Source organism: Prunus avium, chromosome 6 (genome assembly GCF_965620075.1).
Source record: "Prunus avium chromosome 6, drPruAviu1.hap1.1, whole genome shotgun sequence".
In the NCBI taxonomy this organism is placed as follows: Eukaryota; Viridiplantae; Streptophyta; class Magnoliopsida; order Rosales; family Rosaceae; genus Prunus; species Prunus avium.
This window is the reverse complement of record NC_142289.1, coordinates 38,317,488-38,345,152: the sequence shown is the minus strand read 5'-3', so window position 1 is coordinate 38,345,152 and position 27,665 is coordinate 38,317,488. Positions and strand designations below refer to the sequence as shown.

The window sequence follows — 27,665 nt, the reverse complement described above, 5'->3', positions numbered from 1 at the left end:
TATGCTAAAGTATCCCAAGGCATCAAGATAATAAAATAATTTTTACAAGTAGGAATCATAATGTTCATAAAGGCATGGACCTTTTAGTATTTAATTCAGATGTCCTCAGGTATGACCACCAAGTCCTTGAAGCCACAAACTGCGTATACATTCCTCAGAATACAAAGCAACTAAACCGAATGGGGATAGAAAACAATCATCGATTTACACAACTATTTACAGTGTCTCAAAAATGGAAGTTCCAAGTACATGATTAGTGGATAAGCTGGGCCAAATAACTGAAAAAATAACATGCTACCCCCTAAGTTTACCAGAAAACATTGGGATACTTACAATGATACACAAAGGAACAAACAACTGAGTCACTATACTCCAGTATTGGGGTTGTTTCCAGCAAGGACAAGAGAGATCTCCAACCCTCGGCTGAAAGCCTGGTTGAACATGAGCCGCGTTTGGAAAGTCGATACAAATGGGAACCATGATGACAATGCAATGGGTATGAATATAAGCATTCCCATACCAGCATCATATAGAAGGGCAATGGAACGGATGGATTTCCACAAGCCCAGTTTTTTCATCAAGGGTTTCCAAGCTATAGCAATCTGGAATTCATCAGACAGATTAACGTATAAATGGGAGGACGGGGACATTAAACTGTTCCTGACGTATTTCAGTCAGGCTACATTATATCAAAAGAATCATTTTATGCATAGAAAAACATAATTTCACTTTTTCCAAATATTCTTTTGTATTAGGTCTCCCATGAGAGAGAGAGAGCAGCTAGAGAGTAGCCAATTACACAAGGCATATTTGTTATGAAAATAACATGAAAAGAGAAGTGGATTAGTAAGAGGAAAAAAGAGAACTAGAAATGAAGAGACTTACAGAAAGAATTCCCCACCCTGTGGGGATAAAAGCTAAAATGGAAGCAAATACGTCTGCAATTGACAAATCTGAAAGTTTAACTGCAACTGCTAAACCAGCAAGCGCCAACAAGAGGGAGACACCTTGAATGAAGCGCAACAGAAGCTGAAAGTTAACAGATATCTTCTGGCTGAAGGTGAATACCTGTGAAACCAAAGCAAAAGAATATTAATTACAAACAAACAGGACTTGCATCCCAAGATTTTGGCTGAAATATATGAATTTTTTTTTTTTTTAATTTATAATTTTTTAAATCAAGTCATTCTTCACCTTGAAAAGAACCATAAGCACTGCCAGCACAGCCCATGAGACGCCATACACCTACAGTAAAACACAAATATTAGGACAAATTCATGTATTATGGGAAACTATCAGCTTATATACAGCCCAGAAATTGCTGAACATGGCATAGACAACAAAGCAAAACAGTTAAAGATGCTCTCCGTGTGCTAGTTTTCAGTCATAAGTTCATATGATATTCAGTTATCCTTTTCACCATGCCAGCCAAGGCAGTCGCTTAATAACAGATAATAGATAGGCCTTTTGTATTCACCAAAGAAAAAGAAAAAATAAATGCTTTATACACACTTTATTCCTAAAAGGATCAGGACTTGAAGATAAATGACACAAAAGACTAGTAAGTGAACATGGTCCCACTCTTCACATACTCTAGAGTACAATTTGAGTAATGGATGACAAATGGAAACAGCCCAATCACATCTTTAACAAATGCTAAAAGATTAAAGAGATAAACTCCATAAAGCCATTTTTCAAATAAAGTAAGATTTAAAGAAAATAATGAAAGAAGAAAACTGTTGTAAAAAGATACATATCAACACAATTGTATAAAGGAGTTTCATCTATAGCTCATGCATAGCTTTCTCCTTGGAAGAAAACAGATACAGGGTAAAATAGGTGAGTGGTAAACTGAAGCAGCAAAATTTGGCACGAATCAGATACAAGCCAAAATATAGGAAAACTGGATGCATTTTGAAGGAAATAGAAAACGCCCAAATTAATTTAAAATAAACAGTTACCGTCAATGATGTATCATCTCCTTTCACATGTAGCTTGTAGACAATGCCATACTGGAAGATAAAGAATCTCAAACTCAAAATTGTCTCTGCAATCCTTCCTCCAAAGGTCCGAATATGTGCCTGCAGATGAAACCTCAGGAACATAAACAAGGGAACAGAAATAACAACGCAATTGATCTAAGAAAAATAAAATAGACAATGAAAGTGCATTATTTCACTTGGACGGTGATTAAGGAGGTAAAACAAGGATGGAGGCTAAGAAGAAGAGTGTAACATAACGGTTTTACTAGATGATGACCCAAGATAAGAAGGGGTCAGGCAGACATATCAAGCCATAACCTTATTTTAAGAGGGGCTGTTTCCGCAATAAGCACAATTACCAGGTTGCTTGGGGCAAACCCAACCCCTAGCAACTGCCACTAGTGCAGTTCCCATTTCGGTAATGTCCAGAACCATAATCACCAAATGGGTAGGTTGCCAGTCTCCTTTCATAATGTATTGTATCTCCTGGGTTATATGGGTGATTCCAGACATATCACCCTACCCTATGGTGATTTTTTGAAGCATATGCTCCTGGGGTGGTGCAGGCATTGGCCAGATTATTTCAGAGGACCAGCTTTTTAGCAAGGTATGGAATGCATTGTTAAATATTTATTTGATTCCTCTGAGCAATCCAGAGAGAGAGAAAAAAATACATTATATATTTTAAATCTATACAAGTTTCTGTGGATAGAATTGTCCCTGCAAGTAATATAGGGTTTTTAGAACATATTATATTGGCTTAATTCAACACAGGTTGTGTTAGCTTATAGAGTTTCAATCAAATTGAACACATACTTATAACAGGTGACTCCAGCTTAATGCAACCTAGAACCCAATATCTCACCCTTAAGTATATGGTAACTGCTAAACATTAAGATAAGTCAACATGAAATTCACAGTACCAAATTACACAATAATAATACTATTACATTAACTTATGGTCTAAAATGACAAGCTTTCTTACTATGTAGGTTCATCATTAGGGAATTAAAACACCAATTATTATCTAGACATAATTTGATAAAACCGAAGTTGTCACTTGTGAAAAGCTCTAACAAGTAAAGCAATTGAAGGGCCAAAACTGAAGATAACAAACAAAAATATTTTTCATGTTTTGGTTGAAAAACAAGCAGGCATCATCGACCAGAAATAATACCAGTTCTTCCTCCCACCAAGCTTCCCAGCTTTCTTCACCCTTAACTCCAATTCCACCTCTGTAAAGAAGCCAATTTGTCCAATCTCGAAAATCCTCCACAATCCTGAAAGGAAATATCATGGGTTATCCAGTGAAGTACAATGGGGAAAAAATATTCAAAGGATGGAAATGAAACAAAACTTACTTCTGCCATTCAAACCCAGATGGATTGAACAAATAGGGAGCAAATAGCCAAGAAAGTGCCATAAACCAACTGGTAACTGTGAGAAGAACGTATGCTAGAGCACCCCCATCATTATAACCATATGCAAGATACACAACCAACAAAAGCACTACTTCCAATCTGAAGACAAGAATAAAGTCAACTGGTTAAATAGACAGGAAAAACCAGAAACCGCTTTATCATCAGGATTGGTAGGGTTTACCTTAATAAACATGAAAGTAAAGTAGTCTCAGAAGAGAGAAGGGGAAGGCTAAAACAGAGAAAGCGATAAGGAACCATACCCTTTAACAAAATGACTACGGGAGTAGAGCCTGTAGTTCTCTGAGAATTTAATATGACGTACAACAAATCCCCTGCCTGTTGCTTGATACTGCTCAGAAATAAGCATAAATTGATATGCTATCCACAAAAGACATTAATCAAGGAGGAAAGGAGAGCAGGAAAGCTAACCCTTGCACCACCATGAAGAATAGTTCGGCCAAAATAATGTGTTTTTGTACCCAAGGAGAATGTGAAGAAGACAGAACAAAGCTGCAGCTGCATTGTGAGAAAACTGACTATGGCCTGCAGCAGGAGTCAATGGAAAAAGTGAAGAGTCAACAAAGGAGAAACTAAACTTTTTTTGAAACAACATGTAAAATACTATACCAGAATTTAGTGAAAGCTGAAAAATATGCTATTCAGGAGGAACCTGAATTACTTTCAAGCACCCCTTGAAAGACCTCCCTGTTTTCAGAAATCACACCAAGCTCCCTATCATAATTGGTTCTAAATAAATGTGCACCTCTAAAAATGACTTACACATCAGAAGCAGAGATTTGAAACTTATGTTACGCTTTTAGAATAGCTTTTAGTATCACACCTATGGTACTTAGGAAAACAGGTTTAAAATGCATGTCGAAAATCTTGAGAACAGTGTAGATACAAAATTAGATCACTTAAATACAAGTCTGTAAACAGGAGGGAGGTCTAAGGCTAAAGCGGCGCCAAACATATATAAATATGTATAACAGGTAATTACCCTTAGGAAACCTTGTTCCAAGATGAAGCCTAAAATCATTGGGACAGCAGTGAAGATACCAATTTGGATGAGAAATTGTGTACTAAGAGCAGCAGTCAGTGCAGTATTCTTTGTTACCAAAGCTCTGTCTTGCAATTCTCCTTCAACCCCAGATAATGCCTGAAACAAGAATATGTTCCCATGAAAATAAATAAGAAAGTTCACGTGAGCACACCCACAGACACATGCACAAGGGAAGCATTCAAGCATAAAAATGACAATGCAAGCTTCAGCGCATTCAGCCCTACAAGTTATTTCTACAGTACCACATCTGCACCATCAATGGAATATAATATTACTTAGGGATTTTACTTTATCACACACATGCATGGATTGAAGTAAGCATGGCCATATATCGACACAGACAGATGATTACTACTAGTGAGTACAAATCAGAATTTAGCATGATGTCAGCGAAATGTGCACTTACCAAATATGCTTTCCCGTAGAGAAAAATAAATACCATCAGCACTGTTAACTGCACAAGAGAAGAAAGGAAGACTTGTGAGATAAAAAAATCAGTAGCTTACTGAAAGCTTTCAACATGTCAACTGAAAACTGTTCCATTACTTCAAAAGCAGTAAACATGTGGGAGTATACACAGTATCAGAACAATTACAAAGGGAAGGTAATATTCCTTTTATAACATAATGGAACTTTAGCATTATAGTATCCGTGTGCCGAACCAATTGATGGGGGACAAAGCATTGCAGCTTGATATTGAGGATCAACTAGAGATTTAGTGACACCAAGATTCAAAGAATAAGCTACATTAGGAATAACTAAGAAAATTATTTAGGAAGAGCATGTTTAATAGCAAGTTATGTACTTCATACAAAAAGTTAAAAGTTTTTTTTTTTTTTTTTCGGGTAGGAATACAAAGAATATAAACACCAAAACAGTTGCACATAGAAACCATTTGCTTATTAACAGCATTTCTACCTTCAATTCATTTAACCCCAATAAATTACAATAAGCACAAAAGAGAGTAAAGTTAACCAACAATCATTATACCATTGTACAAAAATAGTAGCCAACGGTGGTAAAATAAAATGATAGCATCCGGAAAAAATCAAACTGCTGCCCCAGCCTGTATACATCTCGACTTAGAACTTGTTCACCATTACCACCAGAAACCTTCCCCTCAAATACCGCAATTTGATTGAGCCCAACATCTCGTCCCTTGCCAACCTGTAAATTATTATCAGAAACTCACATCGTATGGCTGTCCCAAATGAGGAAAGAAACAGACTTACCTGAATATACTCATGGTGAGTCACATTCCCTTGGCGTAAAGTTGAGTTGAATCCTGCATAATAAGACCAACTGATGTTTGAGTTAAATCCTTCAAAAAGCAAGTTTAATACTTCTATTGACACCTATGGTGCCAATATTTTTTCTTCAACTAGCAAGCATCTCAACAAGCATTCTAGGAGCGATCCAAGATATACCAAACAATCAACGCCCTAGGGTTAGTCTCAAACAAAACAAAACTTGAAGATTTTGGTTTGTTAACAAATAAAAATTCAGAGGTATACAGAGTGCACAAAGACGAGAAATGGAAAAAAAACAATACAAAGAAATTCATCAACCAAGAGTCATACCTGCAAAGATATCTTCACTGATGTTAATTACACGAGAAGCCTTGCTAATACCACCTCGTGTTATGTGGAAAACTCTATCAAACACATCAGGATGACCATAATGCATACGCACCCTGTACATTGCTTACAATGTCAGTTTCATGTATGGATTATAAAGATCCAGGGACGCTGACAAATTCTTTGGTATCATTACAATGGACTTACTTCAAAGGATTTGCAAGGACACGCTGGGCTAGAGTTACAAAGCTTGTTTCCTGATTGGACATGAATGACGCTAAAGAAGAGACACTGCACAAAATATAAATAACCATTTAAAACAAATAAGACAAGTTGCTCTTTCCAGATAAGAGTACAAGGATACAATTTAAACATACCTTCCTGTGAATACATGTTCCCTGACACCAAGAATTGTAGCATTACGTATACCATGATCACAATGGAATTCTTCTAGTAGATTTCTCATCTTCAAAGCTTCCTCAAAATAGTTATCCTATGGACAGTATAATAATAAAGGGCAATCTCACAATTAGAAAGAGCTGTGAAGAATAAGCTCATGTGTAAAAATAAAAATTACAATAATAATAATAATAATAATAATAATAATAATAAACACTAATATCCCTACTGTCTTGGTTCTAAAAGAGCATTCTTGATTTAAGAAAATAAAGATGGTGCAACAATTACCAAGCATTTAAATGACTCACAGAACTATAATCAATTTGAGTTGACCTAAGAGCTGTTAGCTAACTGCATGAGCGATTGTGCATGTAAAGTGCTAATATTGTGAATAGTAGCTTTAGGAAGATCATATTCTAAGCAGATTATCCATCTAAAGGCTGGTTTACACATTCCATCCCCCCACCACCAAAATAAAATTTGACCATATTCCCCTCCTGTTTATTTTACCCTTTTACAAAATTTGACCCTCCCATTTATTTTACTACAGCTGGCATGGTATCTTTTTGAATTGGCCATATTCCTCTCAACCACTTCAATTTTTAACAACCAAGATGGAAGAAACGCACCAAATATATAGTGTAAACAAGTAGTCTAAACCAGCTTGGTATGAGTCCCTTAGCGTTACCACAAAAATCTCTAGCAGAGTGACACCATAGCACAAAATATGAGACATCTAAAATAGGAAAAAACAATTGGTTACCTGATTCATATCAATTGTCTGAATTGCACTTCCACGAGTAAATACAATTGCATGGTTTTGATTCTCAGGTTTTCCTTCACCAAGTTTCGGATTTCCAGGCAGTTTTATGGAGTAGATTTCCTGTAAAATCCAAGTGATAGTGAACATAAAACAAACATAATATCAACATGAGTGCACAGAGGTAACATATTTCTTAAAACATATCTATTATAACATCCTCTAACCCAGAACTACCATATATAGCAATTTCACAAAATCAAACTACACAAGTAGATCTTGATTGGCATGAGAGTTTACGAATTTGACATTGAGAAAAAAGAGCTTGTGGTAATAAAAAGTGAAATGAGAAAAATTCTTGCATGGCATTAAAAAAAAATCCAATTAAAAGTTCTCAAACCAAGAAATTTAAAAGTTAGTTCCACAAGAAAGATCTCAAATCCTCATTTGGCAAAGCATTTGCAGTACCGACTAGGAATTATTATTTTTTGGTTCCATCTGCTTAGAATGCCAGGTCATCAACTATTTTTTCACAAGTTATTACATAACATCATGATAAACAAAACAAGGAGCCAGAACAGAAAAATCCCGCCTCTCTCTTTTTCCTATATATGTTTAATCAAACCACTCAACAAATCCCAAAAGCTCTCTCAAGAAAGAGTTGCCAACCCCTAATAACAGAACCACCAAAATCCTGACGGGATAAAAAAAATTATTTAAAAAAAACTACAAATTAAAAAATATAAGAGATACATTAGAATGGTAGATATGCCCCCAAAATTTAGGCGTGATCATTAAATGGACAAAGTAAAATTATGTCGTGTATCATTACAGAATATCATTAAGAGATACATCAACTGTCACTAAAGACTGGAAAAGAGACAGTAAGGAGTGAAATTTGATAGTTAATTTATCATTAAAGATTGCAAAAGAGCCAATAAGAAGCATTAATATGAAAATAAAGATTACTGACATACACAGAACGAGGAGCAAGAACTACAAACATACAGCCTTCACCTTTTTTGTATGCATACAGTCGAACTAGTGAACAAATCCAAATAATAAAATAAATAAAGTAAAAAACTCAAGAAAGTGATGCAAATCCCAATCACTGATTCCGTAAAACCATAAAAGAGGACTTGAGCTTGTAAGCAGAACATAAATTAGAAGAAAAATAAAGATTATTGAACCTTATCCTTCCCATTGATATCAGCCTTTACGAGTTTTGAGTAGAACTCTTTGTGCACTTTAGCATCCTTCAAAGTCTCAACCTCATCAATAAAAGCAACCCGAAGAGCCTCATTTCTAACAACAAAATAAATAGCAAAATTAGATGCGCAAAAAACAGACATAGTTTTTACAAACATATGCACCAATAAGAAAATACAAACAAGAATTTCATTGGAAAGAACAACAAAATTACAAGGAGATGGATCAGAAACAGTCCATCCAAGAACAGCAAATGGAAAACTACCACCCAATTAAGAGAGGCAAGGAATCTAATTCTTGCCCATTCTTCTTGTAAACTGTCTTGATTAATAATAATTTTGTGTTTCTTAGGGAAAAGAATAGGTGATGGTCTAACTCTATCCCAACACTCCTGTCCAACAATTGGAAGACTCTTCCCAACAAGGAGAAGAAAAAGAACCTATCCAATCTGACTCAGACCCACCTATCCTAGATGGTAGACCAAGTAAATTGAGGACTGTCCAAGCTGGTATCACACAAGCCATAACAATGTTGCCACCCTCACCCCCCTCCAACAAAAAAAGAAAAAATCTCACACACAAAAACCACATAGGACTGCAGAACCCACACACATGAAATTCAAAAATGTGAAGAACAATGAAAGGTAACTTGGTTTTCCCATTGATATTTAGCTCTATGCAACTACTCACCTTTGCATCAGCAACGCTATATCCGCAGCCTCAGGTTTTTGCCCTTCTTTCTGTTTTCCATATATTTTACATGTAACTACATATGTAAACTTCAGGTCCGCCTGCGCACGTGCTTCAGGAGATAACTCAAATGCTCGAGTATCAGCTGTGTCATTACTAGAAATTGCAGCCTCCACATCTGATACTGCGAACACATAATGAAATGGCTCAGAAAGCAGGATAAAATAGGGGAAAAAACAGTAAGCAGTAGTAATAATAATAAAAACAAAAGGCGCTGCCAACCTGCAGAATTCATTCTCTCCAAATAGGTCTGAAGCATAAAAGCTTTTCTATAATACATCATCCCACGAACTGCGTATCACACAACTCAACAATTTAGCAGAAAACCATGAATTCACTAAGACAAGCATGCACACATGTATGTGTTAGGAGTGAACTAAATGGCATTAATATATTACAAAGGGAATTATGAAAGCCAAGAACAATGTAGCTGTGTCGACCTTACTAACCACTAAAAATAGGGGCGGGCACACCTAAACCGTTAACCAGACATGATGTTGGTAATGATTTTTCAAAACCATAACCAACCAAGATCACCTTAGTTCAGTTTACCGAGAATTTCGGTTTCGGTTTTCAACCAAATTTCTAATTATTTTTAAGGAGCTGTTAAAAGCACTCCAAAAAAGTCAGCATGCACTTCTCCTTCATAAAAACATAAGGGAGGAGGAGTGCATGTATATTTGGTTATTGAGCTTGAAAATACCAATTTCGAATATAATTTTTCATATTTCTATTTCATTCCATCCAAATCAACCTAATAACATCCTAATAACATTCCAAATTCCAATAACAGGGTGACGTGTAGGAAAAAATTAATTTTACAGGGACTTCAGTTCGGATAATATTGGTATACAAAGTATAATAACAAATAAATAATTTCCAAATCAACCATTGTGTAAAAGTAATAAGTTTCATCTGCAACTCAACTGGTCCGCTACCCAAATGAATTATACATTTAGTTAGGAACTGCAATTAAACCCAAATGGCATCCATCTATTTTCAAAAGGCTTTCAATGCATAATGGTACTATAACATTAGGTAACAAAAAAAATTACATTTTCTCAGACATATATTTTGACAAAGACAAAATTAGTTAAAAGAAAAAAGTAACCGATAAACATCATATATATATATACATGACGTTCTTTACTTCAAGCATATATGATGTTGTTTATCAGTTACTTCTTTCCTTTTCCCTTTTTTTCATTTGGCCAATTACTTTCTGAAAAAATGTAATTCAGATGTTAAATAAGTCAAAGCATTCGAGGAAGTGTAAATTCACTAGAGGCCACCAGTACCAGGAAAAATACTGTAGAAAAAAACGCATCAATAGATGAGAAATTCATTACTGACCAAACCAAATACACCATCTCTACATTTTAAGCAAAACAAGGTCAATGCGGAGATGAAAACAAGGAAAGCCTCAAACTAAACAGTTGTCTAACAAAACCAAAGGAGGTGAGGAGATGATGAAAATTTAAAACAAACTCTACTAGAAACAATGAAAATTAATCAAAATGGAACTCAACTACTAAAAAGGTGTTTGAGGATGGGTGGGTGAGCGAGAATATACCCAAGACATTGCTAGAGAAAAGTATTTACCAGTTCTGGCCAATGTTTGACCTCGGTAAGAGGCCCAAAACCGAAGCTCAAGGATATCAGTGGCATTGTCAAAAAGTTCTGAGTCAAGTGCATTTTCATCACGGCCAATTCTGGCAAGAAAGTTCTTCCACTCATCTGCCGATAGAAATGTTAACATTACAGGCAACACAATGAAGAAAATCTAGCAATATAAATGTAAAAATTTGATGGTCATGAAAGATCAATCATGTAGACCATAATCTGCATAATAGCTGTAACCGAGTGAGAGAGTCAACGTCTACAAATAGAAGCATAACATTAGCCATTGTTTCATTGAAATACAGCAAATACAAATCATATCAACCAAATTTCCGAAATATTCATTCACAACTTCTTATTAGTGATATCCCAATCTTTTCCTCAACAAAGAAGGATGTATAAGAAGAGATAGAGAGAGAAAGAGAAAAAAAAAAGGGGGGTTAGGTGGGGTGATATCACCCCTAAGGATGAAGTACGAGGCTGAGGGCATTAAAAATTAGATTTACACTCTGTTGCCCCGATTTTGGGGGTATGCGCGTATCCGATACAGCACCGATAAGTAACCGATTAGCCACGTGGCGTATCGTAGACTTTTCTGACCTGTTGACTTTATGATACGGCTCCAATACTCCATAAATACGATCACGAGACGCTCGTGATACATCAAGAGGTAAAAGAGAAAAAAATTTGAAAATTTTGGGGTGATTTTGAAAGTTATTGAGTATTTGGGGTTAAAATGTAAACTTAAAACTTAGAATTTTAAAGACCCTGCCTCTGTCGAGAGGCCAGGTCTTCTGGGCAATTCAGACGGCAACCAAAAAAGAAGAAGAAGAAGGAAGAAGGAAGAGAATCCACCAGCAATCGCCGTCGCACCCATCACCAGCGCCATCTCAGATTCATTTGGTTGGGTGGGTTTCTTACGCAGCTCAAGGTTTTCTTCTTATTCTTTTAATAAGCTGCTGTGTTGTTAATTAGATAATAGGTATATGGGTAATACTAGGGTGGGGATGGCTGTATATTCTTTAATAAGTTGTTGTGTGGTTAATACTCCTTTATGGAAATATGTCAAGAAGCTTGACAAAGATGGTAAAGCCGGTGGTAATAGTTTTGTTTAATTTGTGCTTTGTTTATGGGGATTTGAATGAAGTTAAGTGTTTTGTTAATGTTTTCAACTTATTATGGATGAAATATCAATTTTTCTATTTATATTATTTTAATCACCGTATCGGTGCCGTACCCGTATCCTAGTTTTTGGAGATTTGCCGTATGGGCGTATCGTATTGTATCGTATCATATCGTATCGCCGTACCCGTATCCGTATTGGTGCAACATAGGATTTACAAAATACTCCATAAATGCTTATGTTTTTAAAAAGGGAAGGGGAACAACACAGTAAAATATAACACAGGTAACCAGGCCAATTCTTGCAATTATTAAACAATAACTATAACTATAATGTATCACCTGAGCAGACTTTGGCAATAAGCAACTAATTTATTGACCAACTTTGGGGGCTTAATTATGAAGGAAAGCACATCAACCACATCATAAAACATGCAGAAACAAGAATACTGAGATAAAAAATGCTACCTGGGTAAATTTTTTGAAGGTAAAACAATATTGATATTCCATCCTCATTTTTCTTCTGTAGTTCAGCCATACTATAAAGCACAATCTCAGCATAATATGGAGTAAACACACTGCATGGCATGATCAAAAAGATGAGAAAGCTAGATATATCAAGCACATCTTAATCTCACAGCAATGGAAATGAAGAACATATTACCTGAAGGATAACATCTCGCGGACTGGCTTTGGTTCAGGCATCTCCATGAAAAGGGAATTTGTGAAGAACTCAAGCCGGCGTCTGGCCTCCAGATTTTTGGGAATATTGGCAGCCGAATCTTTAATGGTTAACAGGGAATGCAATCTTTTAACTTGCGCTCTCTACATATCACGGTAACTATCAATTCTCAGATAGATGCAGAAGCACAATTCAGCCATAAACATAAACAGAGAAGTGAAGAGATTAGGTAAAACTACTCAAACATACCAACTCAGGATCTTTGGGCCACTTCAACTTTGCAAACAAACGACCTTCTGTCCTCGCGTTTGACAACAATTTCCATGTTTCATAGTTTCCCCTGAAAGTTGTAGTTAATAAAGTGATATGATTAGAAGAGAATCAAACTACTATTCTGTTCACACTAGCATATATCAAAAGTTTAACTGACCTCATGTTAACAGAAAGGACATCATGATGCACAACGTCGTAAAGATCTTGAACAGCCTTAACTGCACCTTTCTCCAGTTCTGATGTCCCCCCTTCTTTCTGTATAATGTATAAAACAAAACAGTATGCTTTTAGTGAAAAGAAATCAAAGTAATGGAATAAAGCACAAACAAATAATTATCCAACAATATCAACTTTTATATAATTACAAAGAACTCAAAAAGATTACTTAAATTTGAGAGAGCTGCTCTCTCAAACTTAAAACATGGCAGATCTTATTCGCCCAAATGAAGTTGACACAACCCTGATCAAGATTTCTACGAATGTGTTAACCCACCCTAAAAGGCACTTCACATACTTTTAGACCCAAGTCTCCAGAAGGGGCAAAGAGAAGAATTTGAAGATGAAAACCCTCCATCACATTTCCCTTTTATTTTTTCCTATATTCGAGTTATTACAGACACACATGTGTACAATAAATAGAAATGCGTATGACTTACAAATTACAAGGTAAAAGGCCTTCAAAAATAACAATATCACATTAACGTATAAAGCATCACAGTTCAAAAACTCAGAATCCCCATCTGAGCAAGGATGAAAATATTGGGAGATACTCCCACATATTAGTTGATATTTTGTTTTTAGGAGGATTTAGTAAATAATTCATTGAGTAAAAGAAACATCTACAAAAACAGAAATGAAGCCCACAGCACCTATCAGTAGCTAGAAAACATAAATACAGCTAAAATACATCTAGAACAACAGAACAAGGCTCTAGGAAACAGCAACTCTTAAGTCTGACAAGATAGCAAAGAACCTAACAATCTACTCAAGACATCAATGGGTGCAAAAAGCAACGGGGGAAAAAGGGTCTGCTTCAACGACCTAGATGCTCCAAAATTGCACAGGGCGAAAAGACTATTCACCAAATTGGCAAAGGTTGCATTGAGTCACAAAAGACATCAATTAATAAGAACCAGAATTACATCAAGGATCCAAATAAGTAATACAAACCAGAATTCCCATTAATGCAGTAACTCTTGATATCACAAGTGGCAGCTTATTCAGTTGAAAATCAACATGAATACTTTTCTTAGCTATGCTCTCATGAATATCCTTGTACACTTGTTCAACCCTGACAAAAGGGAAAATATAATTACAATATAAGGTTTTTAATTCCTAAGCTCAAAGGTGTGCTCATGAGAACCAATATTAGAAAAAGCAATCCTATCTTCAAACATAAACTTACCACATTGATCCTTCACCTTCCAATATTTCACTTAAGATAAGCTTAAGGGTTAGGAAGCACTCCTGGACAGCATACTTCATATAGTCATCTCTTGAAATTCTCTCCAAGAGTTCATCTTGTGAATCTCTACTCTCAACGGCAATATCTTTGGCCACAAATATCTACATAATCAAATAGCAACTACATGAAACAAAATTTATGTGGTACTATGTTCCATTAGAATTAACACATTAACTTTAAAAAATACAGAACGTTAATAATTTTTTTTTTAAATAACCTTGCTAGAAAGAAGAAAAAGGGGCCACTGAACCATGGGAAGCTTTCCAGAGTTCTTAGGCATGGCAAGCAACTCCATTTCTCTGGAAAAAAAGAGTAAAAATATACATTGAGTTGTTCAAAGAATGTAGAGTAAAGAAAATAAAATGAATGGGTTAATTTCAACACTCACAAGTTGGTGATATAATCTTCTTCCCTTAGATTTCTTATAATTTCATTCCAAAATGGAGAGAATCGACCAGCATCAACCTTGTTCTTCTCCATGACCTTGAAACACAAACCCAATTAAGCTTCCCTTATATACCCAAATATGGTCCAGAATACAAAAACTGTATACAAAGAACTACTACAACTGTAAAAGGTATCTAAAATGTCAAAGCACAAACAACAAAGAACATCATATTACTTTTTTTGAAGAGAAACAGCAATTTATTAAAGTAGAAAAGCTAGTTACAAAGAAAGGAGAACGAATCCACTATCTGAAGAGAATAAAAAATACAACAAAAGACCCCTCAAAGAAACATGCAGATAACAATACGTGCAGTATTTGTTTATGCAAAGAAAAATTTAACCCTAAGCAATATTTGTTTAGCAGAACAATGATGTTAAGAATACGAGAAATAAATTTGCACCCAAGAAGGATCAAAACTATAATCACATAATGAAAATCAATTACTAAACTTGACATAACAAATATAGGAAACTATTAAAGCATAATTTACATGCAAAAATAAACGACCATCAAAGGCCACATCCAAATTTATGAGAAATAAGGAAAATTTTACAATAGACTTAAATATTATAATAAAACCCTTCACGTAAGACATGAATGATTTAACAGACTTCAGCTACATAAACGTAATTAATGATTAGTTAATTTTTCAACATATAAAAGCTCTCATGTTTTCCACACTTTTTCTGACTCACCTCACTAGAAGCCTGATCGGAAGTCCTGCCAAAAAATGTATAAAAAAAACAACATTCAGATGCAAAGATTTGAGAAAACAGAAAAGACAAAAAAATTGATTAGTGGTATCAATATTTATATGAGAAAACGAATCAATTGAATGAAATATATATATAACCTGTTAGGAAGAGGCACATGAAGAGTGCCCATAAAAGCTCTAGGAAACTGCTCAAAAAGTTGATGAAGTGCTTCCAATGATCTTATCTGGAGATTATAATACAGAGATGAAACATTTAAGTAATATATAATAGAAAATTAAGCGTCAGCTGTAATAACACAATTCAAGTGAACCAACAATAACTGACCTCTCCAAGTCGATCTCTTGCTCCAAGCAAGAATCCCCACACACCAGATATAAGTGTGTAAAATACATGGAGATCTAAGAGATAAATCTGCAATAGAGAGGAACATAGCAAGAGGAAAGAAGGAAAAAGGAAAAAGCACGATTAAACTAGAATTGAGTTCCAGGAAAATATATTATCTCATGCCCTTGTTCCTCTTATGGGCAGAATTTGCAAATGCCTGAGAATATCCGTCCAGTTTTACTTTTGACTTTTTAGCTGCCATTTAAAACTACTTTTCTACCCCCTTTCGCGACGCTTCAAAAGCCACTTAGAATGGATCCCGTGTCAACATTGACACTGATCTTATAAAATATAAAGTTTAATGAGCATAAAAGTTGCATGACTGCAGACTTGAGTGAATCAAAATAAACACAATAATATTGATGATAACATAATTCAAACTTACACATATCACAGGAGCCCATAAACTAGCAACTGTCAGAGCATTATGATTGTCTGCAAGCACACAGTATTTAAACAGTCAGAGGTATAATTAGGGAAAACTTGTAGGTGCTTTTACTAGCATTAAAAGAGCAACTAAGAGCTCTTTATTACCACAATAAATATTTTGTAACCCCAATCCACTTCCATACTTACACCATCATATAATTAAAGATTTATAATATCACATTAGACAACTCAATGGAATTCCAGAAGACAAGAATCATAGCATGGCTCCAACTTTCAGTCCGAATCAGTCCTCCTTTAAAAACTTTTCCACCAAACTTTCAGTTTAAGTTGTTATATGTATTAATTAAGTATATCTAAGAATATATTAGAAAATACAATACATTTGAAATATCAAAAATATCCATGGAATGATAGACCAGATGCTTACTTTTAGAAACCAAGTCATGCCAAGAATAGCGTATAGGACCCAATGTCACAATAGTCTTAGTTGGTTCCACTAATGGCTTGATCTGTGAAAATAAAGATAGAAAACGTTTAGAAATCAATGTTTAACACCACACAAAAAAAAAATCACAGTAAATTAAATAACTATTTGTCAAAAAACACAGCCATGGGAGCATGTTTAGCATAACAAACCTGCAGAAAATATGCAAAAGCAAATTTTCCACTCAAAATCACAAGCCAGAATAGCATGTACCTGCACCGACAAAAAAAAAATTAAGAATTCTTAGCAACTTAAAGTGGGTTTAAACATCAAATTACCACTGCTATTTGAATTCAAATACCTGTAAAAAGAGGACATGGAAAATATTCAATTACAATATATTAGTCATCACCGCACACAATAAAAATATGTGAAATATTTTTCCTTTTGGCAGGAATGGGCAGGGTAGTTGTCCACAAAAATATGGACAAGCCACGGTTTTTAAAACCAGGAAAGATTAGATTGAAGAAGTAACACAAAATGCTTCAGGTGAAAGATTACTAAATTACTAATTGCTCATGTGGAAACATTGCGCTAGTAAGGTACCCTTTGAGCAGCTTTATTATAAACTTTAATTTGACAGTAAACCTTGCCATCCAAAAGAATCCTGATTTTAACAACCTTGCTACCAGGACTGTGGTTGCAAAATTACAGTAAAATTATGCAACTCCAGAAAAAATTTCAAGCTTTTTAATGAACATCATTACATGTTTGGACTCAAATAGTTCCTTTCTTTTCCTTTTAATGCATAAAAAAGCCCGGGAACATATAGCATTTCACCAACAAGCAAAGCTTGTTTTAATGTCCACAACATAAACAGTTTCAGAATGATTTCAAAAAATAACAACAATAATAATAAAAGTGATTTAGGGAATACTTGATAAAATCGGTAGTCCTCTCATACATGCCACGTCCAACATAATGCCGCTCCTTGAAAATTAGCATAAGAAACAATAAATAAATGAATCAATAAAGATTTTCAAATGATTGGAAACACAAAAATAAAGGCATAAAGAACAAAAATGGAAACTGACGAGCATACAAACCTGGCGCATCCACTTGACAAAACGAATCAGAGGCCAACGATCACATTGATTGGTCAGACTGTGGCAGGCTGGGATCCTCATAAAAACACTAATGAAGAACTGGATACCAGCATATACGCCTATAACGATCTGATACAATCTGAAAATAACTCGGTTTCCATTTTGTTTACTCTCTTCCTGGAGAGCTTTCCTGAATTCAGGCATAGAGAAATATATGTTACCTCTGATTAACAAAATCAAGCAAACAAAGTTAAAAAGATAAGAAAAAGAAACACCAAGCAGAAGATGGAGTGATCAAGAATTTACACATAAAGAAAAGATATGACCACTGATGCAGTGCTAAACCAAAGAAATCGGAGAAAAATTCGAGAAACTGCTAGGCGCCGTGTTGTAGAATATGCACCATACATCATGAGAACGTCAAGAACACCTACACAAAGAAGTACCATCTCAGAAACTGAAGGAGCTTTAGTATTGTGCAACTAAAAGAAATACCCTTGTTGAGTATCATTGGCTACAAACTTAAATATTACAAGTTCTCAAGAAAAGAAGATAGTAAAGCAACCACACCGGACTTTTAATAAAATAGAAAAACATACTCTCAAGAAATTTCATTACAACAAATGTTGGGCCGAGACTGAGAACTTCCCTTATACACTTCGCATTCAGTTGTCCCTTATTGAATGCAATGATGGTCAACCCCTGAAGATTCAAAGATAGAATATTTAGTTTCAAAAAAATTTGAACTACAGTTTGACCCAAAAAAAAGTTTGAACTACAGCAGTCCTAAAGCACGATGAATGTTGATCAAAATAACTAAGTTTCATAACTTGACCAGTTACTCGCCCTCGTATTAGAAGATTTTAACATAGTGGGATAAAATATATTGCCAAACAAGATAACTTTTCCTTAGGAAAAGTTTACATTCTAAAAAAAAAGGGGGGGTGGGGGGAGTGGGGGGGAAAGCCATAGCATAAAGAGCATAGCTCCAGAGACACCCAGGAGAACAAAATTTATAAAAGGGGTCAGTATAGGCATGCAAACCTGAAACATCATTACAAGAAATATCCACAAACGGTGGAAACTGTGATATAGATGGAGAAATGTCCTGTGCTCTACAAATGAAGTTTTTCCTCGATGTTGACTTCTGCCAGATTTAAGTATATTCTGTAATAAAAAAGGCACATATGTTAACCCCATATGTAGCAATATGAAACATACAAACCAACAAAGTAGGCTTTCATATGGCTAATTTGGACCCAAAACGTGCTTCAGAAATATATTGAAACTTAAGGATTCCAAATGCATTTCCAATTACGGAACATTAGATTTCCCAATATTCTTATGATTCTGAAATTCTAGATTTTCCGGAAAAATCAGAAAATTAAAGACTTTCAAAGTTTAGGGGTTTTCGGAATTTAGAGAAATCATCATAACATTTTCGAAATTTTTGGACAGTAGATGCCTAATAGTCATTGTATTATTTTCTATGTAAAATGTTCTAATAGAGTATTTTCTGAAAGTCAAATCTCATGTTGCTGGAGAACAGATCTTGGAATCAATGTTGACTGCAGAACAAATCTATATGATTCCAAGATCTAGGACTACACCCATTAAATCTATGCACCTATTGCATACATCTAATGAGAAGACATATACAACCCCAAAACCATAGCCATGTTCCAAGCAAGAATGTGGTTTGGCCAAAAATATATATTATCAAGAAAGAAGCCAACCTTTGACCCTCTGATTGGCTTTTGAAAAAAAGATGAACCATTGCGCCAGGGCCAGCTAAGTTCAAAGCAATGAAGTGACCTGAAAATAAAAACTGTTTAGCCTTTAAGGTGTTAACATATGTTACATGGCACACTCTTACAAATGATTCTTACCAGAAGTACTCATTAAAATCATCATAATTGCGCCAGGCAGAATGTGGTGCTCGTCCATTATCATTGTTTGCAGCTTCCTGTGCATAGCTGTAGTTTAGTAGGCAATTTTCAAATAATCACTGCACCTTGTTAGTAGCTGAAACATCCATGACAAGGCTAGTTCTCTACAACAGAACTGTATATATAGCCTGACAGAAAAATATAATTCCAAACTAAAGTACATGATTCCCCATCATTACCTTAGACCTGACCACAATATTTCATGGACAAAAGACTTATGCCCATGGAGACAACCAGAGATAAGATGTAAGGTTAAACTCTGCCTATTTAACATAAGCGACAACCAGAGATAAGATATAATCACACTGCAAGTCATACTCTTATCTTTTTTATAGGCCAGGAAAAAAAAAACTCAAGGGAGTGAGCTTGCCAGAAGCATATCTAGTGACATTTTCAGAAGGTAGGCATTTTCAGAAACACATCTAGCAACATTTGCAAACACTTTCTTTAAAGAAGAAACATTAATGAAATCTTGTAGACAATAACTAAACCTACCTCATGCACAACACATTGGGTGGGAAAAAAAAAGGAAGGAACAACATTGTGGCAAAGAAGATAAAAACAAATCATTAACTGAGCAGCTAAATTCAAAGATATTATTTCTCCACATCAGTATGATGAAGGGACAGGTATATACCTGCCTCAACCACAATCAAGTTTAGCTAAAACAATCAGTAAAGATACAAACAGTAGTAAAGTAGAGCAGTGGATGCCAAAGAACATCCTTATAGCCCCTCCCAGAGACATACCGCAGCCACAACCTCATATAGAGGATAGATAACTTGGTCAAGGAAAGAAACTCCATTTTCAGAACTACAACTGTTTGCTGGCTGTGCAATCTGCTGTCTTAGAATTTCATCCATTTCCCTTGCCATCTGCAAAATAGAATTTAGGGCTCAAAAATAAGAACTTATTTTTCAGAAAACAAGAGGAGATACAATTAGAAAGGTAGCAGGCCTGGTAGAATAGTAGCATGATATACAGTGGTCAAACACTCAATTGGACCAACAAATTTAAAAAATTTAAAAATAATAATAATAATAACAAAAATAACACTTTCAGAAAGCTTATCAAGGTCAAAAAGACAAACAAGCTTTTCACATTCGACACCAGAGTTATTACAAACTAGGGGAATTCCAAAGAACTTCTGAGAGCAGAAGAGAAGTAAATTTCACAATGACACAACCAATGGGGGAAATATGCGCAATCCCAGAAAAAAGGGTGAAAGCAATCACATTATTAAAGTCATGTCATCTCTTAGTATGCATATCATTTTGCATCACATCACACTTCTTCCTGCACAAGCAATAACCTTTGGACAAACTTTCACTCAGTGAGTAAAAAAAAATTAACATATTTTTATATGTGAAAAACAAAGTGCGCCTCAGGAACAGTGACAGTATATTGCAAGTCATCAACAACCACAATAAAATTGGGTTACTCAGAAACCAACAATAAAGTCCTCCGCGAAATTTCATATTATCAAATAAAGGGTTACTCACATGATGAAATATGTAGCACAAGCATTCCGGAAGGAATCTAACATTGGCTGCTTCACCCCAGACCAGAAAGTACACTGAAATATATAGTAACTTTTTTTCCGTGCTAACTGCCTCCAAACTGCACAAAATTGAGTTATTCAATAAGTCTCCATCATCAAACTTCATTTTATATACATAATTTATAAGAATACTAAAATCAAGGAACACCCAGGTCTAGAATTCCATACTTGCTCCAAATTGGCTGAATGCATAAGTAGTCACACCATTTAATATAGTTTTCAAGGGACTTGAGAAATACATTTCGTACTGCAGCCTCATCCAATTTCTGCAGCAATAGAAAGGCACAACATATCAAGCCTTGTCACAAATTTAAGGAATCAAATTGACAACAACATATAAGATGCAGAGAACTTGCAGTGCACGTTACTATATTACCATACCATGCATCCATGATATACATAAAGAAAAATCTTCTACATATAACACTTTTACTTAGATTTATACAATTATTATATATAAGTTTCAATAAAATAATATGGTGGAAAAAGAAAATATAAAGTGAAAAGTATAGTAGGGCAAGCATGAGACTGACTCCAGTGTTGAGTAAACCCATATCTGCTTATCAATATCAATTATAAAACATTCTCTATAAAATAAACCATAACATAATACTAAGATCTCTAGAGGTCACCCAAAGGTACTTTTTAAGTAACATAAAATACAGATATTAGACTTACAGGTTCGGTTTCTTCAGGAATACGAAGCCGAGATTGTTCATTTGCAAGGAGGAGAACAATATGTTCCCGCTGGTTAGAAACATTATCTTTCTGGCATGCAACAAGAAACATAAAATCTCATAAAATTCTTGACATCAAAGTGCTTTTTAGCAATCAGATTATCAGATGAGATTAACCATGGAATGAAAATTTAGTTCAATAGCAAATGGAACATTAATTAATACAAACTAACAGGTTAACACCGTTAGCAGATGGAACATTTATAATTCTGAAGAAGAAACAAAATAGAGATTTTCTTTTCTTTTTTTTACTAAAGAAACTACATTTTATTCATTTTTTTTAAATGATGGACAGTCATTGTAAAACAGCAGACAAGATGTCCACTTCTCTGCAATACAACAAACACCTGTTACCCAAAACAGAACCATTACATTGCCCTAGACCCCAATCCTATCCCACAGAAGCTCAACAATCTAAACAAAAGATAGAGAAAGATAAGTCCTTTAAGCAGGTGCAACGGAAACCCATAATGATAAATCGAACTTTCTCCAGGAGCACCTGCACTTCACTCCCAATATAACACTAAAAAGTCCTATTCATCTGCATCCAAAAGGCATTCATTGATTAGAAGCAAGACCATGGAAAAATATCTCACAAAGGGTACGGTTGTTTTTCAGGGTGCTGTGAGTTGGTGCTGAGGAATGAAGAAAGGATCAGGTTTTGGGAGGATATTTGGGTCAGGGAAGAAGCGTTTAAGGATTAGTGTCCCAAGCTGTTTCAGATAATTTTGAGAGAATGGGACCGGTGGGTTTGTTACAGAAGGCAAAGGTCCCTCCAAAGGATAAAGTTTTGGCTTGGTTGGCAGGCACATTCAAAGATCAAAACCTATGACTTCATTCAGAAGAGAAGGGCAGATGTGTGTCTGTCTCCAAACTGTCGTATTATGTGCAGAATAAGAAGGGAAAGTTTTCTTTATGAGAAACAAAACTTGAATAATAATCAATTCATAATAACACAGTAAAAAGACAGAGTTGACATGAGAACCACCAACATTTGATACAACCCTCATAACAAACAAAACCAAATTACAAAGGAGAGAGTGTTAAACATGTTTTGCTTCATTGTTCCATTGCTGCAAATTTGACATGGAATTGTTTACTGAAGCAGGGATGTCGTGGGTAATGCCAGGGGGTGTTGTTCTTCACTTAGTGAGAGGGTGGTACATTTTATGCTCAAACAAATAATATAATCGTATATTTTGTTAATATTTCACAAGAAACTTTAATTTTCACAAATGGTTTCCATTCTTAAAATTATAGCCGAAGTAAAATCTAAATTAAGAACTTGGTAACTTTCAACTTAAATAAGCCAAAGGCAACATATGGATTCAGAGAAAAGTGTGGTCATGTAAATACCTGAAACCCGAAAATATAATGTAGAAAATCCAACATGTCAGGATCTCTTGTAGCAGGAATTGAAAAATCTGTAGGCAAATTTGGTAGGCCCCTGAAATACTTTAATGCTGACACTGCTGCTTGAACCTGGCCACGAACTTTTTCAGTTATAGCAAATAAAGATAATAAGATGTCAACTTAAAACATTCAAGTAAAGAACCAATTACCTCGGGAAAAGATACAATAACATTTGTTATGCTAGGAGCATCGAGTGGGATAATATTGTAGGCAATCAGGTCCTCGGTCATTGCTGCATCTGATTCCATTACTCGTTTCAGCTGCAATGCAAAAACAGATAGAAGCACTATATTATACCCAGAAAAAACCTGTATTAAAGAGCATCCACAATTCAATCATACTTGGACGAGATAGAAAAGTTTTCCAAGTACACATGTATGGTTAATAAGGGTTAGATAAAAGTGTGATTATATTTAATAGGTCGAATACAACTAGGCTCCATAGATGGTTTCAAGGTGTTGGTAAATGGAACTCAAAGCACATAGTGGATCACAAAAGGAGGGTTCTATTGAACCCATTACAGAGCAAAATAGAGCAGACTATAGACTGATTATGATGCAAGCACGGTCCATAACAAGATCTGAAGTTTTGCATCAAACAGATTAAACACTATAAAATCAACCTCTTCAGGAATTTCCTCAGTCAGCTGCCCCAAAACTGTCCCTAAAACTCTTAGAGTTGCAAAAACTCTTTTCCTCTTTACTGTTTTTTTCTCCAACCTGATTAAACAAATACAGGTAACAAAATCAACATAAACATCCAAGTAAGACACGATAAACGACATTAAAACAAATAAAAGATTCTTAGTACAATCTGGCATACAATCATGCATATGTGTGTCTACAAGCTTTTTTCTTTTTTTGAAAGGGTGTGTGCGTCGGCAAGCTTAAAGCCTCATAAATCGACATTCGAGCTCCATTAAACAGTAGAGAAAAACGGAACCATAGCAGAAAGAAACTGAAGCCATCAGTATAATGCATAGAAACTAAGCAATTAAAACGAACACATCTTTGGGGTCAGACTGAGACCACAGAAACCTACTCGCCCAAGTTCCCACTGAAAGCACCAGACTCCCTCAGCTTCATTTCTTCCTCCCGCAGCTTTTCTACATTATTCTTCTGTCTGTAAAGTTTATAGAACTCTTGTAAGCGAGCAATGTCCTGGCTTCTATCTATGGTTCCACCCTCCCTCTTTGCCAGCTTTTGCTGCGAATTTGCTCAAAGGGATAAACAAATACAAGTTATAGTCAAATTGAAATATAAGAAATTTCATATATAATTCTTATGAAAAATAAAGTACAAATCTAACAGCTTCAAATTTTTCTCCCCTTCCTTCATACTAAACATATACCTTAATGACAGACATCAATCCTGTCTTGAACTGTAATACTCCCCTTCCTTCACTATTAGGATCCAGATTTTGAGCCAGTGAATAAGCATGCTCACATACTGCAGGTGGATAAAAAAAAACCCTCAGCATTTTCAAAAATCCAGTCTTGAGTTGCAAACATACAATTAGTATACTTCGCAAGATAGACAAATGTTTCACCATCAAATTTACAGCAACTGAGCTTTAGATGACTCTCCAAGTTGAATTAATTTTTTAAGCTAAACACCCCAGAACTGCAGTACTATCAACCAAATTCTACCTACCTTCATGTTCTATTTATTTGGCATTTAACCTTTAGAAGGAGTGTGGATGACAGATAATTCACAACATTCAATAACTTATCATGTTAAATTAACAATACCTCGCTGAAACCAGCTCGGTCCAACAAATGGAGTGGCACCACTATCTAGGGCAAGGATTTTTTTTTTTCATGTACTTCGTGTTTCCTTTTAGGTAAGAAAACACAAGTAATCCCCTTGAAGCTTCTTTCCTATAAGCATCAGGAGTATCCTCCTAGTGTAATTCACCATGACTGGATGGGACTGTTAAGCTGATTGTATTTTGTTTCTTGGCACATATATGGATCGCTGCACAGGGCGAATAAGTTTTATACTTCATTTTGAATTAATCTTGTTTCATAGTAGCTGAATCTTGCATCACTGAATGTCATGCAAAAAGCCAACACTCTAAGAGGACTAAGCTAAGGAGCAAACGAGTAATGGAATGTTTTATGAGCTGTGATGATACCTACAGCAGCAGCACACAATCCACCATAAGAAAATGCATTTTAGAAGTCATCTGCCCAAGATTATTGTTTTAAACATAAATAATTTTGTGATTAAAAAAAAAAAGGAAAATGTTCAAGGTGGTTTGCCTCTCAACAACCCAGATGAATATAGGACCAGCCCAAAGAAACCAAGTATCAATCCCCCAGCTACCAAAATAGACTCTGATTTTTACATCACATTTAAGAATAAGTTCCTTACAACTCAAGCAAGCTACAAAACCATAATTTGAAGTAATAACCAGAGTGGGAAATTAAAACTGCAAGTACATAACCATGTCAAAACCACAGACTGATTGATCAGAGGAAAAAAAAAAGGCTTAACAGAGGCACAGAGACACTGAAAAATATTGAACTACAATAGCATTTCTTCTACGAAGCCAGTTGCACTAAATGATTTGCTATTGGCATGTACAAGGCACTTGCACAAAAGGAAGTACACAAAGGTTTGTAAATTTCAATAATCTGCTACACTCTAGAAAAGCAATTAGCATGGAGAGACTCAACTAAACGATAATAATAAAATATAAAAAGGTTATATGAACACTGAAAAAACCCAAAGAAGATAAAAGTAATACTGGGCAAAAAACAGTAAATAAGAATGAGAAACATACATATTCTAGAGATATTGGGATCTTCATCTTGGATTTCATCTGCAGCTCTCAAAATTTCATCAATATCCCTATTATTTGCAAGTGAAGATGGGACGTTTCCAGCAATGCCAGTAGAATGCCGCCCATATGCATCAGTCCCCATCCTTTCCCTGCTTAATACTGCACGGACTAAATGCTCCCATCGCTCCTCAACTCGAGACATTTTTCTACAAAAGAGAAAATAAATTTTCAAGACAATTCAAATGCTGATGTGTACAGACTAAGAGTAACTACCACAAAAAGAATATCACAGCAGAGGAAGACAAGGCAGGGCAGCAGAGGAAAATTTTTAAATGAAGCCATCTTATGCTGTCTAACTGATACATTGAGGTCTCTCAACAGGAAATTCGATGACCAATGAGATACAACTTTTCAAACACGTGCATAATAATATTGTATAGAGATGTAAAAGGTCCGAATCACTGTCGCCCCCTATACCAAAACATTATAGATGGCCAAACTTAAATGGAAATAACTTCTTAGAAACGGATTGATTCCCCCCATAATATTCCAATGTTCCCATAAAAATCCTACAGGCACAACATCCTAGGTGGGACATCTGAAAAAGCAGCATATTACAGAATCTCATAGCCATTTACAGGAAACTCAGACAACCACTACTTTTGTTAATACATAAGATAACTAAAAAAAACACACTCCCGAGTACTGTTTGGTTACTGAGAAAAACAAAAGGGAAACAAATAAAATCTAACAAAATGTTAAATCCTAATAAGGAAACTTGGAAAATTGAAAAGAAACTCAAATTCAAACTAACAGAGCTACAGCTCATTCATCCAAACCTCAAAGCAGCAAAGAACAATAAGATCCCCGAGTTAAACTCCTTTTTGTTCTCCCCGGTTGTTTTCTCGGCAACCAAACAGATAGATAAAGTAACTAAAGTAAAGCAAATGCATGAAAGATGGCGTACCCGATTTGAGAAATCAGTGCATACAAAAACCCTAGAGGCCGGGTTGAGGACGAGTTGAATCGGTCTCCGGATCAGAAGAAATACGCGACGTGCTTCTTCTATTAGTATTTGATTTTTTCTCTTTGAAGCTTTTGAGAAAATAAGACGAAACGGAGGTGAAGGTGGAGGTGGTAATGTGGTTTGAAAACTGAAAATAGGAAAGGTAAGGAAAAAGAAAATGCCGCAGGAATCTAATTTGTAAAGCTGGGAACCGGTTTTACCGGTGACAGCCGGTCAAAGAGTTTGGGTTTTGGGTTTGGGGACTGGTCGCACCTCGCACCGGTTCTTAATTTGACGCGGAGAAGAAAACTCATTGGCACGTTCCGTCTTTTTTCTTTTTTATCAGTAACCGTGTTTACTTCTCCACTTATTATTTTGCTGAAAGTCACGGAATCACCCCAATTTTTATTTTCTTTTTCTTT

General features: G+C 35.4%; 1 protein-coding gene across 1 annotated transcript; it reads right to left on the bottom strand.

The window, feature by feature from the left end:
* Window positions 1-22: 22 nt before the first annotated feature.
* GSL10 (glucan synthase-like 10) lies at window positions 23-27,428 on the bottom strand. The gene is made up of 52 exons (XM_021965746.2): window positions 27,205-27,428; window positions 26,238-26,443; window positions 24,801-24,898; window positions 24,492-24,655; window positions 24,073-24,169; window positions 23,600-23,710; window positions 23,394-23,519; window positions 21,979-22,068; window positions 21,469-21,566; window positions 21,242-21,359; window positions 20,489-20,614; window positions 19,680-19,756; window positions 19,527-19,605; window positions 18,835-18,957; window positions 18,390-18,492; window positions 18,097-18,220; window positions 17,791-17,980; window positions 17,622-17,674; window positions 16,897-16,957; window positions 16,688-16,769; window positions 16,256-16,305; window positions 15,811-15,897; window positions 15,624-15,709; window positions 15,466-15,490; window positions 14,711-14,805; window positions 14,540-14,621; window positions 14,263-14,423; window positions 14,028-14,148; window positions 13,015-13,112; window positions 12,834-12,924; window positions 12,567-12,727; window positions 12,371-12,480; window positions 10,763-10,897; window positions 9,383-9,451; window positions 9,101-9,284; window positions 8,393-8,507; window positions 7,206-7,325; window positions 6,421-6,536; window positions 6,251-6,334; window positions 6,047-6,159; window positions 5,699-5,751; window positions 5,457-5,633; window positions 4,873-4,920; window positions 4,404-4,562; window positions 3,833-3,946; window positions 3,664-3,752; window positions 3,344-3,502; window positions 3,160-3,262; window positions 1,962-2,081; window positions 1,195-1,245; window positions 886-1,068; window positions 23-602 (listed from the first exon to the last, which is right to left on the bottom strand). Exons 2-52 carry the CDS (start codon window positions 26,437-26,439, stop codon window positions 366-368), a joined length of 5,718 nt encoding a protein of 1,905 aa, XP_021821438.1. The 5' UTR covers window positions 26,440-26,443; window positions 27,205-27,428; the 3' UTR covers window positions 23-365.
* Between the last annotated feature and the right edge of the window lie 237 nt (window positions 27,429-27,665).

Bases quoted from the DNA above. Each gene is read 5' to 3' on its own strand.
- GSL10 (XM_021965746.2), bottom strand. From the start codon at position 26,439: ATGTCTCGAGTTGAGGAGCGATGGGAGCATTTAGTCCGTGCAGTATTA. The intron at 17,675-17,790 runs GTTTGTATGCTC...CTAATTTTCAAG, and splicing joins TTGTCAAGTGGATGCGCCAG to GAGCGGCATTATGTTGGACG. The intron at 16,770-16,896 runs GTTTGTTATGCT...TTATTTTCACAG, and splicing joins CTTTTGCATATTTTCTGCAG to ATCAAGCCATTAGTGGAACC.